At 39.8% G+C, this 17,363-nt stretch overlaps 1 protein-coding gene across 1 annotated transcript in view; it reads left to right on the forward strand.

The window, feature by feature from the left end:
- Nucleotides 1-16,544, forward strand: part of LOC103518358 — a 28,379-nt gene extending 11,835 nt beyond the window's left edge. Inside the window, exons 4-6 of the mRNA XM_026830183.1 lie at nucleotides 15,003-15,103; nucleotides 15,658-15,919; nucleotides 16,473-16,544. Of these exons, the coding sequence (XP_026685984.1) occupies nucleotides 15,003-15,103; nucleotides 15,658-15,919; nucleotides 16,473-16,544 (435 nt within the window). The remainder of the gene's footprint in view (nucleotides 1-15,002; nucleotides 15,104-15,657; nucleotides 15,920-16,472) is intronic.
- Nucleotides 16,545-17,363: the final 819 nt, after the last annotated feature.

Consider the following 17,363-nt stretch of genomic DNA (forward strand, 5'->3'; position numbering starts at 1 on the left):
AAAAAGTCCCTTTATCCCAGCATTTAGCACTTCAGCAGTCTACTAAACTAGTTCTCATGTATTTTATAGGTTTTCTTGTTTTGGATTTGGGATGTGGATTCACAAATTTCCAGCTTTGGGGTATGATAGGTTAACAGACTTCCAGCTAATTCCATACACTCTGAGGCTTAGGTGTAAGGGCAACAGCCCCAAAAGATGTTTTAAGTTAATACGATTGGGCTAACAAAGTCAGCTCCCATGGCGTGGTGGTCACTGCGCTCGCCTTGCACGCGGGAGACCCGGGTTCGATTCCCGGCGGGGTCAAGAAATTTGTATCATGCAAATGATTTATTCCGTGACTGGCTGTTGCGGGGCCCACTCAGCCTCGTGAGGAAAATGAGTAGCTATGACATATGAATACGCATAGCGACCGGTGCCAGCATGGTAGGTAAACATTGGATGTTAGGATTATTGAGATATTGGAAAAATCCTACAATGCTGCAGTGAGCACCAAAGTTGTGATATAATAACACAAAGAAACTGCATTTATTTATTTATTATTTATTATTTATTAATGGGTTAACAAATCAAATATCTTTTTATTCCTTTCTAATAAGTACTAACACTATGACCACTTATGTTCTCAGCGCAACAAAACCAGAACACCCAATCCTCCACCAAGGCACCAAAATCCGCGGCCGTGATCACGGGCAGAACGTTCAAACTGCCTGTAGGGCGCACACGGACCGAATCTCTGGAGGACGATAGTGCCAACTCTACCATCGAACCCGGGGTCTCCTCAACAGGAGGCTCGGTGCGAAGCCGCACTAGCACGCACAGCCCTGACCTGGCCAATAGCAACAAGGTAAGAGGAAGAGGTTTCTTCTCCTTCTTGGGGGAAAACATGCAATAGCCTTCGACCCAATAATCGTCATCCAAACTTCAGTACCATGTAACACGTAGGTACGTCGATTTTGGCAACTTTTCAGGTAAGGCTAAAAACTATTTTTTTTTTTTTTTCATGAAAACTGTGAAGAGTCTGAAAGCATCCAGGAATTCGTCTCTTCCGTTTAAATTGCCAATTTTTTTTTTTTTACTTTTAGAGACCTATTTTTTAGAATTTTAAATAGGTAGGTAGGTAGGTAATGTAGGTAGGTATTGGTCAATTTGGGGGGAAAAAAATCGAATAGCACATTGCATAATCAATATAATTTCCCGGCGTTCACACAAATTTTGCTGATTTCCTTCAAAAGGACTCTTTTTTAATATTTCCATTCAGCACTCCGTAATATTTCTAGTCAACATCCCTCTACTTTGCTTCAACAATCATACATTTGCTGGTTTCCCTCAAAACGAATAGCACATTGCATAATCAATATAATTTCCCGGCGTTCACACAAATTTTGCTGATTTCCTTCAAACGGACACAGAGATCAACTCTTCTTTAATATTTCCATTCAGCACTCCGTAATATTTCCAGTCAACATCCCTCTACTTTGCTTCAACAATCATACATTTGCTGGTTTCCCTCAAACGGTTTGGTTCCCACATAAGGACAGGGGTCCACTTTGATCTTAACATGTTCCGGTTTGGCCTCCAAGGTGAACGGTTTCAACTCCTGAGTATCCACTTCGTAAGGATCGAGTGAATGATGTGCCGCTTGAGGCTCGGGAGAGAAATCCCTGGGGAGCAAGTGCAGAGCTCTCAATCGTAGAGATTTGAGAAAGCAGAGGAAATCTTGTAGGAACATTGCATCGGGTTGGTCAGCCATGTTGGGACTTTTTTTTTTAGGTTTTTCTCTTTTTAAAAACTTTTTACGGGAATTTAGAGGTTTTTCGCTTTTTGATTCGATCTTCAATGGGATACAAAGTTAATTACGTTAAATTTTGGCGTTTTATAGGTGTACTATATTCTGAGATATTCAAGTTTTTTTTTCCAAATCCTTGAGATAAATTGAAATGATTTGCCTGTGTTACATTTCCTTCTTTTTCATTTTGTCAAAACTTCTGAGCCATATTATGAGGGAGAATTTTTTGTGTAATAATATTAAGAGGCCTTATGTCATGGAAATATAAGTAAATGACATTTTGTTGGGGGAGGAATAACTGCGCAGAAATGTATGCGTACAAACACATTGATGCGTTGCCTGCGAGGGAGCTTTGCTCGGGACATTTGATGTGACGTCATCGCCTACGGGAGCGTATGCCGTGACGTCAAAGTTCAGGATTTACCGGCATTTTTTTAATCGATTTATCTCGGGATCTAGAAGTCGTAGAAGAAAAAGAAAAATTCTGTTGGTCCTCATTTTTCATGCTCTATGACTTTGAAACACCACCCAAGTAAGCGCAACTGATCTATTAGAATAAGAATACACCTTGTTCAAACTGAACTGAATCCTATTATGAATCCATCGAATGCGGATTCATTTCGAAAAAAAAAGTCTTTTGAAAATCTGAATACAGTGAATCCAAGGGATCTACTCGGGGACTGAATTCGTTTGGTTCATAGTGGTAGAAGATGGGGAATCCAAAGAGATGGGAATGAGAATGGTCCTTTAATTTTCTGAGTAAGGGCACAGTACTAGAGTTCACGAGTTCACCGAACTTGGATTCTTGGATATTTACAGTGGCGTAGCGTGTTCTAAATTCAAGTGTAGGGTGTGTTGGGCTCATGCACAGGTCTACCAAGTCCCATCACAGTACATGCCATTAATATTTATGGGCATTAGAGTGAACTTTTGAGTTGTATGGCCGCCATACATACACGCTACGCCACTGGATATTTACAATGTACCTACTGCTCACGTATTAGGTAAGTATAAACATAAGCAGGTATACAAGTATCAGGTACTTTAGGTAAGTACGTACCACCTTTTCTTTTTAGAATCCTGAGATTTCCCGGAAAAAGAAACCCGCGCTTACAATGTTTACATCTTCAAGCTTCTCGGAATTTTCTTCTTGACTTTTCTTCGCCCACTCAGTAAGTGGATAACTTGAATATAAGTAGGTACACAGGTATGTATGTACATAAGTAGGTAGGTAAATAGGTAGGTTAGTAACGTAGGAAAGTTTTCAGTAGGTGAGTAAATAGTAGAGGTTTAAGATGTAAAAAGGTTCCTTAAGCTCTCAGTTCTTGTAATGAAAACAAACAACTGTATAAAGCAAAGTAACAGTTCGACGTTTAGGAAAGAAAAGTGCCCAATCAGTTGAATATAAGTAGGTGCACAGGTATGTACATAAGTAGGTAGGTAAATAGGTAAATATGTAGGTTAGTAACGTAGGTGAGTAAATAGTAGAGGTTTAAGATGTAAAAAGGTTTCTTAAGCTCTCAGTTCTTGTAATGAAAACAAACAACTGTATAAAGCAAAGTAACAGTTCGACGTTTAGGTTTAGGAAAGAAAAGCGCCCAATCACCTTTTTTAGAAGCTTGTGAAGAAAAGTTTAAAAAACTGATTTTTTCATAAAATAAATTTCAAGTTTTTTTTTATTCTAGATCACCAAAATCAATTTGTTTTACTGAGGTGAAATCCGCAGTTTTCCTAAAAGCGCCGACGTGGGTAGGCGGTACAAACACAAAAGTTAAAATCGTAGCGCCATTTTTACAAATTTTGTCGATCTATGATTATTGAAATTGCGGAAAATTTCATCAGAAATAGTCAAGATTAAAAAAAAAAATTAATAATAATAATAATAATAATAATAAGAAGAAGAAGAAGAAGAAGAAGAAGAAGAAGAAATATTTACAATGTACATACTGCTCACGTATTAGGTAAGTATAAACATAAGCAGGTACAAGTGTCAGGTACTTTAGGTAAGTATGTACGTACCACCTTTTCTTTTTAGAATCCTGAGATTTCCCGGAAAAAGAAACCCGCGCTTACAATGTTTACATCTTCAAGCTTCTCGGAATTTTCTTCTTGACTTTTCTTCGCCCACTCAGTAAGTGGAGGAGGATAAGTTGAATATAAGTAGGTACACAGGTATGTACATAAGTAGGTAGGTAGGTAAATAGGTAAATATGTAGGTTAGTAACGTAGGTGAGTAAATAGTAGAGGTTTAAGATGTAAAAAGGTTTCTTAAGCTCTCAGTTCTTGTAATGAAAACAAACAACTGTATAAAGCAAAGTAACAGTTCGACGTTTAGGTTTAGGAAAGAAAAGCGCCCAATCACCTTTTTTAGAAGCTTGTGAAGAAAAGTTTAAAAAACTGATTTTTTCATAAAATAAATTTCAAGTTTTTTTTTATTCTAGATCACCAAAATCAATTTGTTTTACTGAGGTGAAATCCGCAGTTTTCCTAAAAGCGCCGACGTGGGTAGGCGGTACAAACACAAAAGTTAAAATCGTAGCGCCATTTTTACAAATTTTGTCGATCTATGATTATTGAAATTGCGGAAAATTTCATCAGAAATAGTCAAGATTAAAAAAAAAAATTAATAATAATAATAATAATAATAATAAGAAGAAGAAGAAGAAGAAGAAGAAGAAGAAGAAGAAGAAGAAGAAAAAAAAAAGTTGATAGGCCATGTTGTTTTGTAAGCGCCGACTTGTAATTCATATTAATTTATCCTTTCCTTTCAAAATTTTCACATACTATCGTTAGTCTTTACCTCTCCTTCTCTCTCTCTCTCTCCCTCCCCTTTAAACTAATTTCCATTACATTACCTCCCTCCATTCACCCATTTTTACACATTGAGGAGGTCTATAAAAGAAGTACCACAAATTTCTGCATTGTTTTCTATCAATAAAATGACCCTATTATGGCTCTTTACTCAAAGACCTCCCACATGTAACAATATTGCTAAATAGGAGAAGGGAAAAAAGAGTTTTTCTGCACACCAAGCTTTTTTGCCTTGCAAAAAAAAAGTATCTAAATATCTATCTACGTATGTAGGTATATTTATGTAGGTATAGGGGTTTTTTCTTCCTTCACACTTTGTAATCTTTTGCCATCAATAATGTTAACGTAAATTGGACTGCATTAAGCGAAAAAGAACCATCAATAAAGGCAATTCCTCTAGTGGATAGTTCCTTTCTGCTACATTAGACTAGTGTGGTCTGTGTCGTAGCATACTGATCCCATGTATCCTATGTTCCAGCTAATGTATCATCCCCCGTGGCCTCCACTTCGACCGCCGTGCGACTCTTATCTAGCCCGCGTCGCATATCTTGGGTCGCCCCTTCAACCGCTGCGCCCCTCGATTCCGAATCCCCCAAGCAACGTCGCGCCAATGGATAGTTCCTTTCTGCTACATTAGACTAGTGTGGTCTGTGTCGTAGCATACCCATCCCATGTATCCTATGTTCCAGCTAATGTATCATCCCCCGTGGCCTCCACTTCGACCGCCGTGCGGCTCTTATCTAGCCCGCGTCGCATATCTTGGGTCGCCCCTTCAACCGCTGCGCCCCTCGATTCCGAATCCCCCAAGCAACGTCGCGCCACGCTCAAGTTTTTGCCGCGGCAGCGGTCCTTCTCCCTCGAGAGCAAACTGGAGCCGCGTGCCGCCAAACCGTGGAAGCCGGAGCGGCGGTGTATTTCGCTCAAGAATAGTCCGCAAGTGCCGCGAAGTAAACCGGAGGCGACCCCGGCTACGGCAAAATCTGAGCGGAGTATATTTGCCGAGCTACGGCGGAGTAGTGAGGTGAGTGAAAAGCGGCTTTTTTATATTTTATTTTTTCCTTTTTATATATTTTTGTGTTTAACTGTGATTTATGAAAAATAACCAAATTTATTTTTAGTGATCAGACAGCAGAAGATTTCTAGATATTATTTGGTTAAGAAAAAAAGTAAAATAATGAAGTCAGAGATAACAGGTTAGGTAGGTGTCTAATTCTTTTGTTGAAGATTTCGAGATGTTTCAGGAAGCAAAAGTACAGAACCCAGAACCTACCTAGTTGCGAAATATTCGTGTTTTTCATTCCCCCCTACTTACAAATTTTGGGGGTTCTCAAAAATATTTCACATCATAAAGAAAGAATGTAGGTAATACCTATCTACCTTTGTAAAAATAAGGGAGGTAAAAATATTTTACCTTTCATAACAATGAAATGTATGAGTGTGGGTGTCGGTAGATATTTTTATGATAAACCCTTCAACTGCTATTTAGGTTTCTGGTGAACTTCTTCTTTCCCTCCTTTCTGTACGTACATACCTACCTACATGTACTCTGTTCTATTCTATTCTTATATCAAGTAGGGTACACAGTATGAAATCAATGAAAAGCAGGAAAAAATCTCAAATTTTTGTATTTTTAATTTCGCCCCTCCCCCCTAAAATTTGGGGTTTCTCAAAAATATTTCACATCATAAAGAAAGAATGTAGGTAATACCTATCTACCTTTGTAAAAATAAGGAAGGTAAAAATATTTTACTTTTCATAACAATGAAATGTATGAGTGTGGGTGTCGGTAGATATTTTTATGATAAACCCTTCAACTGCTATTTAGGTTTCTGTGGTTAACTTCTTCTTTCCCTCCTTTCTGTACGTACATATTACCTACCTACATGTACTCTGTTCTATTCTATTCTTATATCAAGTAGGGTACACAGTATGAAATCAATGAAAAGCAGGAAAAAATCTCCCTCCTTCTCTCTCTCTCTCTCTCTTCCCCGTCTCTCTCTCTCCCTCCCCTTTAAACTAATTTCCATTACATTACCTCCCTCCATTCACCCATTTTTACACATTGAGCAGGTCTATAAAAGAAGTACATACCACAAATTTCTGCATTGTTTTCTATCAATAAAATGACCCTATTATGGCTCTTTACTCAAAGACCTCCCACATGTAACAATATTGCTGTAATTATAGGTATCATATAATGTTAAACAGACCTATACGATGGTTAAAATCAAGCACTACCTACCTACATACATATAATTTGTGTACCTAATACCTATTCTAAATAGAAATAGTTCATATCTTCTACTAAAACATTATCCTCTGTTGAAACAATAGGAAGAACTATTGGAAATTATAGGTGCATTATATCCCCATTTTGGAAATAGTTGGGTGGAAGAGCTCAATCTTGAGAATCCAGCCACTCTAATAAAGAAGAAAAAAAAATCTATCACCTAACGGCAGGTAAGAAAGAGAGAATTTGCTACAAGTTCAGTCCTTGTTTGGAGTTTCTTTTCATAAAATTGGGGGGAGTACAAAAAGGAGTTGATTTTAGTAGTCCATATTTAGTTAAATTTTGTTGATTTCAAGGGCAGTCCTCCAGACTGAGAAATCAATGTGTTAGTGCTCGGCCACAAAGGCGACCATAGACCATGGTCGGGCCTGGGTGGTCCGTTCTGGGCCGAGGGTTAATGTTCCATCCCGGTCGCGACCGGGATGGAACATTAACCCTCGGCCCAGAACGGACCACCCAGGCAGGAATAGTGTAACGTAACGCTTGGCAACACTCGGTACAGTGTTGTGAAATCATTTGTTCAACCAATTGTACTTAAACTCACAATTCCCCAAGACTCCCCAGGTATATTAACAACACGGTACGAAAATATAATGTCGCTCCTAATGCTTCTGTTAACATGCACAACCTGGCAACAGCGTAATTAAAACATATGGCTAATGTTCTACATGGAATAGCGTAACGCTTGGCAGCACTCGGTACAGTGTTGTGAAATCATTTGTTCAACCAATTGTACTTAAACTCACCGTTCTAACGTACAATAGCATTTGCACAATACAGAAAAATATCAAAACCCACACAAAGGGGAAATTGTGAGCAAATTTACACAAGTTTTCCAAATGAAGTTCTCTCTCGTAATCTCACACATCACCATGAGAAAAACGTTTCCAAATGGGAGGGAAACCTTCTGTAAACACACTCACCTACATTTTAAATTTCATGTTCGTATAGTGCTACCTTCTACGTAAAATTACACAGAGGGGAAACTGTGAGCAAATTTACACAAGTTTTCCAAATGAAGTTCTCTCTCCTAATCTCACACATCACCATGAGAAAAAGGTTTCCAAATGGGAGGGAAACCTTCTGTAAACACACTCACCTACATTTTAAATTTCATGTTCGTATAGTGCTACCTTCTACGTAAAATATTGCCTCAGCTCACAAACTCCGTCACTCCATGTCTCCTTTTCCAAGTAATTTAGTGCCTCGACAGTGAAAGCAAATAATACGCCAAATTCAAAAGTATAGGGACAGAAGACGAAGGAGAATAAGAAGAAGAAGGAGAAGAGAAGAAGAGAATAAGAAGAAGTGAAAGAAGAACAATAAGAAGAGGAGACGAGGAGAAGAAGAGGAAGAAGGAAAGGTGAATAAGAAAGCGGGAAAAATAAAGCAAATTCCCCCTTATTCTTCGTCTGTCCCTCTTCCCGCTTTTACTTTTGTTCTTACCCTTGCATTCCAAGGGTGTTATTTGGTCGCACTTCTCTTAGGATCTCTCTTTGGATACTATGTATGTACTCTTTGGATACTATGTATGTACTCTTTGGATACTATGTATGTACTCTTTGGATACATACTATGTATGTACTCTTTGGATACAATGTACATGTATTATTTTACCTTACCGCTGGGTCCTAACAAGCTTTGTGGACCCAGGAACTCTAGAAAGCAGCCTTTTAGTCCGTCTTGCCCATCCCGTAGTATGCCTCTCATCAGATGGGCAAGAAGAGACACAATACTTCCCATTTAGGTGCTGGGTCAACACGAGAACACCAGAAAGTAACCCGTTGAAATATTTGCAATCGAAAAACGAGTACAAATTTAATTAATTTTTCCCTGTGAATATCCGAGGAAGGTAATCGATCGAACTATTGAAACAAGCAGAAGTTGAAGATACAATGTACCTACATGTATTATTTTACCTTACCGCTGGGTCCTAACAAGCTTTGTGGACCCAGGAACTCTAGAAAGCAGCCTTTTAGTCCCTCTGTCCTGTGCAAATATCTGGCCATACTAGATCCTCACAGAAGTTACTTCGTAATTATGTTGTACCATCTTCTCGCATCAATTCTTTGGAATATCATTTGGAATTATCTTAATAAATTGATAAGCCAGTCGTTGCACAAAATAATAATAGACTCTTGAGTGGAAGGCAACCACTAGGCGAGGTTAACGCCTTAGGCGTTCTCTACATATGTACTCTTTGGATACTATGTATGTACTCTTTGGATACTATGTATGTACTCTTTGGATACAATGTACATGTATTATTTTACCTTACCGCTGGGTCCTAACAAGCTTTGTGGACCCAGGAACTCTAGAAAGCAGCCTTTTAGTCCGTCTGTCCGACGTGGGTAGGCGGTACAAACACCAAAGTTAAAATTGTAGCGCCATTTTTACAAATTTTGTCGACCTATGATTATTGAAATAAATTGCGGAAAGTTTCGTCAGAAATAGTCAAGATTAAAAAAATAATAATAATAATAAAATAAAAATGAAAAAAAAAAGTTGATAGGCCGTGTTGTTTTGTAAGCGCCGACCGTAATTATGTTGTACCATCTTCTCGCATCAATTCTTTGGAATATCATTTGGAATTATATTAATAAGTTGATAAGCCAGTCGTTGCACAAAATAATAATAGACTCTTGAGTGGAAGGCAACCACTAGGCGAGGTTAACGCCTTAGGCGTTCTCTACCACCTAACCCTTAGAGCTCCATTATTATGTGGTCAAATTCTCAGATAAAGAAGGATAAAATCCCATACCTCGGCTAGAATCAAACCCACGCCCTCCTGATTACCAGGCGAGCGTCTTGACCACTACACTACCGAGGCAGGTCAAAAGGTTTTGCCAAACATTTCTTCCCTGACTTTGTGGCAGTGGTCACAAGTCGCAGAGTTCGTCTGGAGGAGCTCTTCCAGCCAACCACAGATCCTAAGAAGGTGAGAACATCGAAAGGAACAATGTCTTATTTCCTAACTCTTTGTTTTCTTTGCATTTTTTCTTAGGGATGTCTGTTGCCCCCTCCTAGTTCTTACGAAAATAAAAAGTCATGTTTTTTTTCCGTACAGAGGGTGAGGCTCAGGTGGAAACAATTGTAACAAAACGTCGGAAAACGGTTTGGCAATAAATCGAGCTAGAAAAGCACGCGGCAACGCTGTAGCTGCCATCGTTCGGTAGAGAGAGAAATTTGAATTCCAACATTACCCCCAGCTGTCTTCTGTCTTTCGGAATGGAACGGAATATTTTTCTTCCTTTCTCCGAGTCTCTTCTATTCTATTCTATTCTCCATTCTATTCTATTCTCCATTCTATTTCTGGAGAATTATGTTGACAAATGTTGTTCTATGTTTCACTGGGAAACGAGTCATTTACCCCCGGCAGCGGGTTTATTATTTAATGTTGTGCATTTTGCAGCGTCATGTCTTTTTCGTTGGGAAATGCAAATGGCGTAGCACGTTGTCGTTTCTCAAAACCTTCGTCTCACAGTTAATGGTTTTACCGTTTATTATATATTTTGTCATATTTCCAGAGGTAATGGTATGATTTAATAGGTGCATTATATCCCTATTTTGACAGAGTCTGAAGTTCTGAACAGTCTAAACAAAGCATTCTAGTTAATACTCCTAGTCCCACTTTACATTGTTCCGATTTCACTCGAGAGTTTGCTGTCTCGCCATTTTGCCAAATTGGCTGACTTACGAGTCACCTAGGAATTTACCTATTTGGTGAGTATAGCTGCTATAGATATACAGGGGGGGGGGAGCTATAGCATCGTAAAATTTAAAATGAAATTTCCTCGACACGCCGAGACAGTGGACTGTTTGGTCCCAATGGTGGACAATTAGCCCCGTTGAGGACAAATTAGCGCTCGGGTCTACAGAGTACAGGGGTTATGAGTATTGAGTCCATTGAGTGCATTTTTGGACGTTTTTCGTGCTTCTACGCTTGAACAAAAGCCAAAGTGTAGAATAGAATATACCTTGTTTATCCTGCTCGAGGTATGATTTTGAGAGATGGGGAACTTAAGTGATACCATTTTAAGATGTAGGGATTAAAGGGAAACTTCAGTGGCTCTTTTGGCAAAACCGAGAATTGTACGACCTGCAGGCATAGAAGTGGAAAAACTCAGGTAGGTATAGGTACATAGCCTACATACTTACTTATTTAGGGGGAAAACAACAAACACATTTTGTTAACATACTATTTTTTGGAGGCATTGGAAAAGGACTAAGATTATCTTGCCTATCATGGAAATCTCGCCCCCTCACTAGATTTCCTGTTAATAGAAAAAGAAGCAGAAGAAAACAAGAAAGAAAAAGAAGAAAAAATGATGTTAAGATGAAGAAGAAAGGAAGACTAAAGAGTAAAGAGAAGAAGACCACGAAAAACACAACGCTGTACTTTACCTCCCTATCCTTCTAATGAAGAAGAAGGAATAGAAAAGGAAGAAAAAGACCACAAAAAGAAGAAAAAAAAAATAGAAAGTAAAAAAAAAGAAAAAAAACCACTCAACTCTGTTCCCTACATCTCTACCTCTCTATCCTTCCGAAGCTTTCACAAACACCAAACAGCTTGTAGCCACTCGAAACCATTTTACCTGCTTATTATACTCAAGTAACTCGAGTGGTACATGTTCCTTTGTCCTGGAAAAACCCAAACAATTTTCTCCACATGCTTTTTACCTATAAATAAACCTTTTATAGAAAGGCCCCTTTCCTATACCTCTCAGAATAAACCTTTTATAGAAAGGCCCCTTTAACTTTTTTAAAGGGATGCTATACACTGCCCTGGCAAAGCGTGGTATTACTGCAAGGCCCTTTAACTTGGAGATCTATTAGCGCTAAAAACTCAAAATGAAAATTGTACTATACCTACTTAGTCTAGAAAACGTAATTTCCCAAACAGTAGGTAGTGAGGTAAAAATAGATGTTATAGGGTGTTTAACGATTTGCATAATTCCGAATACCATACCTTTCTCTTAAATTAATTATTCATCAAGATAATTCGAGTTTTTGTAGAATCCTCCCAGCCTCCCACCAATACTCGTACTTATTTTCAACAAAAAAATCGAAAGCTATTTTACTCAAAAGCTCAAAACGCGACTTTCGTTCTTTGGTCACTCTTGAATAAAACGTTTCACTTACTTCTTTAGGAGGAAAACAACAAACACATTTTGTTAACATTCTATTTTTTGGAGGCATTGGAAAAGGACTAAGATTATCTTGCCTATCATGGAAATCTCGCCTCCTCACTAGATTTCCTGTTAATAGAAAAAGAAGCAGAAGAAAACGAGAAAGAAAAAGAAGAAAAAATGATGATAAAGATGAAGAAGAAAGGAAGACTAAGAGTAAAGAGAAGAAGACCACGAAAAACACAACGCTGTACCTCACCTCCCTATCCTTCTAATGAAGAAGGAATAGAAAAGGAAGAAAAAGACCACAAAAAGAAGAATAAAATAATAGTAAAGTAAAAAAAACTAAAAAATAAAAAAAACACACAACTCTGTTCCCTACATCTCTACCTCTCTCTCTATCTTTCCGAAGCTTTCACAAACACCAAACAGCTTGTAGCCACTCGAAACCATTTTATTACTGCTTATTATACTCAAGTAACTCGAGTGGTACATGTTCCTTTTTCCTGGAAAACCTAACAATTTTCTCCACGTGCTTTTTACCTATAAATAAACCTTTTATAGAAAGGCCCCTTTAACTTTTTTAAAGGGATGCTATACACTGGCCGGGCAAAGCTTGGTATTACTTCAAGGACCTTTAACTTGGAGGTTTATTAGTGCTGAAAACTCAAAATAAAAATTGTACTATACTTAGTCTAGAAAACATAATTTCCCAAACAGTAGGTAGTGAAGTAAAAATAGATGTTATAGGGTGTTTAACGATTTGCATAATTCCGAATACCAATACCTTTCTCTTAAATTAATTATTCATCAAGATAATACGAGTTTTTGTAGAATCCTCCCAGCCTCCCACCAATACTCGTATTCATTTTCAACGAAAATCGAAAGCTGTTTTACTCAAAAGCTCAAAACGCGACTTTCGTTCTCTGGTCACTCTTGAATAAAACGTTTCCAGTGTTGTGTCTGTAGGTCACTCTTGAATAAAACGTTTCAATTGTGTCTGTTTCAGTGTCGGATCGTCGGAGAATGATTTAAACACCGAGGCCAAATTATTGGAGAAAGCATGGAATAAGACTCCAAGTAACTTCTGATGCTTGGATCACAATACACGACCGGTTGGGACACCGGTGTACAACAATGGAGGAGAAAAAGAACTGGTCCAAGCGAAATATAGGCAGTAAATTGCCGGTCGTGTGCTAGTTAGTCTAGCCCAGATGTCTAGTAACATTCCAGTCCAGTAGAACAAAATGCACTTCTACAGAGCTATTACAAATCCAATTGTTGACAGCAAAAAACTGGATTATACTGTCTACTAGCCTCTTGTAGTAAGTTGTAACCCAGACATACCTGTCTCTCTCATGTCCTGTGTGCTTGTTAGTCTAGTCCAGATGTCTAGTAACATTCCAGTCCAGTAGAACAAAATGCACTTCTACACAGCTATTACAAATCCAATTGTTGACAGCAAAAAACTGGATTATACTGTCTACTAGCCTCTTGTAGTAATTTGTAACCCAGACATACCTGTCTCTCTCATGTCTACAGGATCGAGTCTGGCGGGTACTACTCTAGCTCCTCGTCCTCGTCCTCCTCCCTCCTCTCCCCTCATCCTCTCCTCCCCCTCATCTTCTCCAACGCCCTACACGTAGCTGTCGACGCGGGGTCTGTGGACGAAAAAAGAAAATGATGTACGAACAAAAATAGAAACATATAAAATTCTCCACTTTTGTTTGTGTGAGCAATAACGTTATTTTCTGAATGTACCTGCTTTTCCAGGAGACGTTGTAGGAAAAATTTGTGGAATCAGGGGACCCTAAAACGGATATTTCCACCCAAAATTTTAGACATTTTTAATTAGTCCACTTCGTAAAGTGTCCAAAATTTCGGAGATTTTATGCCGGGCAACCCTAAAACGGATATTTCCACCCAAAATTTTAGACATTTTTAATTAGTCCACTTCGTAAAGTGTGCAAAATTTCGGAGATTTTATGCCGGGCTATCAGGACTACAACCACAATCTTAGTTTAACGTATTTATTTTAATTGATTTTCTAATATAATACGTAACAGCAGGCGTCTATGGTATAATTATTTGGAGATACCAATGTCCTTTTAACTAAGATAATGAACCGTAGTAACAAGATAGATGTTTCTCCGCCGTTTTCATTTCGTAGCACTGAAACTGCCAAATTGAACTTATTCCTTATCAGATGAGCAATTAGAGCACGAGAAATTTATTTGTTGAAATCTTCAAATAATATGTATTTCGTTTCGACAAACAAGGGCTTTTTTTTGTCCATTTAGGGGATCAACATCGGAACTTACTGAGAACAAAACTAGATTTGAGATTTCCATCGCTTGTTCTCAGGTGCCACACAAAGAGGCCGAGTGTCTGCTCAAGGTGGATCCGGCCCTGGCTTCGGATAACGTCACGCACATGGCACGCGTATACACCCGTCAGTATCTGTTCACGTTACCGGCCCTGTTTTTGGCGGTGGTGCGGGGCAACCCATCTATCGTGTATTTGCTGCTAAAGTATGGAGCTGCCGTCAACTTTCAGGTGAGGGTCTCGACTCTTGTGTCCTTGTATCTACTTTTTTTTTAGTTTGATTGTTTTGCTTATTACATATTAATATTTAATTTAGGACTACTACTACCTGAAAAGGGCTACTTGGTCTGTGGCGTATACATACTTCTTGCCTTCGTGGGGCGGAGCACTACTGCGCTCCTTAATATCTCTCGGTAGCGCGGTCAACTTTTGACTAGGCTTGGTGGAGCGCTAGCGCGTTTTAATGAAGTTTATAAATTTTCACGAATTCTTCTCTGTGTTCAGTCGCTGATCGCCTAATGTGTCTGTCAAATGTCCTTTCAGTTGTTGATTGTTGAGCTTGATTGATGTGTTTGTAACCAGACATTTTTTTCTTGACTTCATTTGCTGTGATTTATTTTTAGTCTCACGACTCTCATGTTGATTTTATATTTGATTTCAGGTCCATGCTCACAATTCTCTCAACAACCAAGGCGACTCTTGCGAAACTCAAAGTCGTGATGTGGAAATCTTGCTCACCAAATCCAAAAACCTCATCCAAAAGTAAGTAGGTACTTAGATACATAATGCTGTTAGTCGTAGCTAAAGACAAATGAGTGAAATCCAGAGCATCTCCACATGCCTTCAGGCACACTCCATTTGTCAAGGGTTTAGACATTGCCTTGCCCTTGGGATCAATTTAATTTGAAGAAACCATTTACTGATGAAATCCAAGGAATAAGAATCCAAGTAACTTCTGATGCTTGGATCACAATACACGACCGGTTGGGACACCGGTGTACAACAATGGAGAGGAATAAGAATCCAAGTAACTTCTGATGCTTGGATCACAATACACGACCGGTTGGGACACCGGTGTACAACAATGGAGGAGAAAAAGAACCGGTCCAAGCGAAATATAAGCAGTAAATTGCCGGTCGTGTGCTAGTTAGTCTCGTCCAGATGTCTAGTAACATTCCAGTCCAGTAGAACAAAATGCACTTCTACACAGCTATTACAAATCCAAATTGTTGACAGCAAAAAACTGGATTATACTGTCTACTAGCCTCTTGTAGTAAGTTGTAACCCAGACATACCTGTCTCTCTCATGTCCACAGGATCGAGTCTGGCGGGTACTACTCTAGCTCCTCGTCCTCCTCCTCCTCCCTCCTCTCCCCTCATCCTCTCCTCCCCCTCATCTTCTCCAACGCCCTACACGTAGCTGTCGACGCGGGGTCTGTGGACGTCGTGCGACTTTTGCTCAAATACGGCCTCGAACCCAACCAGGGCGGTCGTCTGCCAGGCCACACCTTAGATGAGACGCAGGCCCCACCCCTCCCTCCAGTGGGCCGGGCCAGCTCTAAACCCAACTCCCCCAAGGTAAGGTCGGCTCCTCCCCCAAAGGTAAGGTCGGCTCCCATGGCGTAGTGGTCGCTCGCCTTGCGAGTGGGAGACTCGGTTCAATTCTCGGCGGGGTCAAAAAAATTGTATCATGCAAATGATTGATTCCGTGACCGACTGTTGCGGGGCCCACTCAGCCTCGTGAGGGGAATGAGTAGCTATGTAATATAAATGCGCATAGCGACCGGTGCCAGCATGGTAGGTAAACATTAATCACTGTACGAGTATCATTGAGAGTTTCGGAAAATCCTACTATGCTGCAGACTGCAGTGAACACCAAAGTTGTGATATAATAACACAAAGAAACGGCATTTATTTATTTACTTACCTACTCACTTACTCCTGCGGCATCACGAAACGCAGACGTTAATTGCCTCATCAATAGTCCTTCGCCACGAAACCCGATCTTCATATGCCTCCTGGTTGATAAGTTGATATCCCCGCGTCTCATCTCTGTCATCTATCCATCTTAGACGTGGACTTCTATCACTGCATTTATTAATTCTTCTATTTATATATTAACTCCCCCAAGGTCGCCCCGGGCGCCCCGAAGACCAACAAGCTTCAGAAAGATTCCCCGCCTCCCCGCAAGCCAAAGTTGTGATATAATAACACAAAGAAACCGCATTTCTATCACTGCATTTATTAATTCTTCCATTTATTTATTAACTCCTCCAAGGTCGCCCCGGGCGCCCCGAAGACCAACAAGCTTCAGAAAGATTCCCCGCCTCCCCGCAAGTTCACGTTTGTGTCGACCAATGAGCAAGCACCCTCCCCTCCCACCAGTCACAAATTGTCGACCAATGAGCAACCAGCACCCTCCCCTCCCACCAGTCACAAATTGCCTTCTTCTTCTCAGCCGCAATGTCTTTCAAAACATCAGCCGCCCTCCACGCCGAATACCACGGCAGGTAAGAGACTAGTGGTTGGGTGGAAGAGCTCAATCTTGAGAAACCAGCCACTCTAATAAAGAAGAAGAAAAAAAAAATCTATCACCTAACGGCAGGTAAGAAAGAGAGAATTTGCTACAAGTTCAGTCCTTGTTTGAGTTTCTTTTCATAAAATTGGGGGGGAGTACAAAAAGGAGTTGATTTTAGTAGTCCATATTTAGTTAAATTTTGTTGATTTCAAGGACAGTCCTCCAGAATGAGAAATCAATGTGTTAGTGCTCGGCCACAAAGGCGACCATAGACCATGGTCGGGCCTGGGTGGTCCGTTCCGGGCCGAGGGTCAATGTTCCATCCCAGTCGAGCCGGGATGGAACATTGACCTTCGACTATCGGAGAAAAAATACTCAGCTCAATTTCTCGATTTTCTGCGAGGATCGGTACTGTGGTCAAGGCTCCGTTGATGACAATTCTATTGTTTAGCATGGTTTGTTCAATTTCTCTTGGTTGGGGTACTAGGCGAGGGTCGATGGTCT

This window comes from Diaphorina citri, unplaced genomic scaffold (assembly GCF_000475195.1).
Source record: "Diaphorina citri unplaced genomic scaffold, Diaci psyllid genome assembly version 1.1 scaffold2163, whole genome shotgun sequence".
Lineage (NCBI taxonomy): Eukaryota > Metazoa > Arthropoda > Insecta > Hemiptera > Psyllidae > Diaphorina > Diaphorina citri.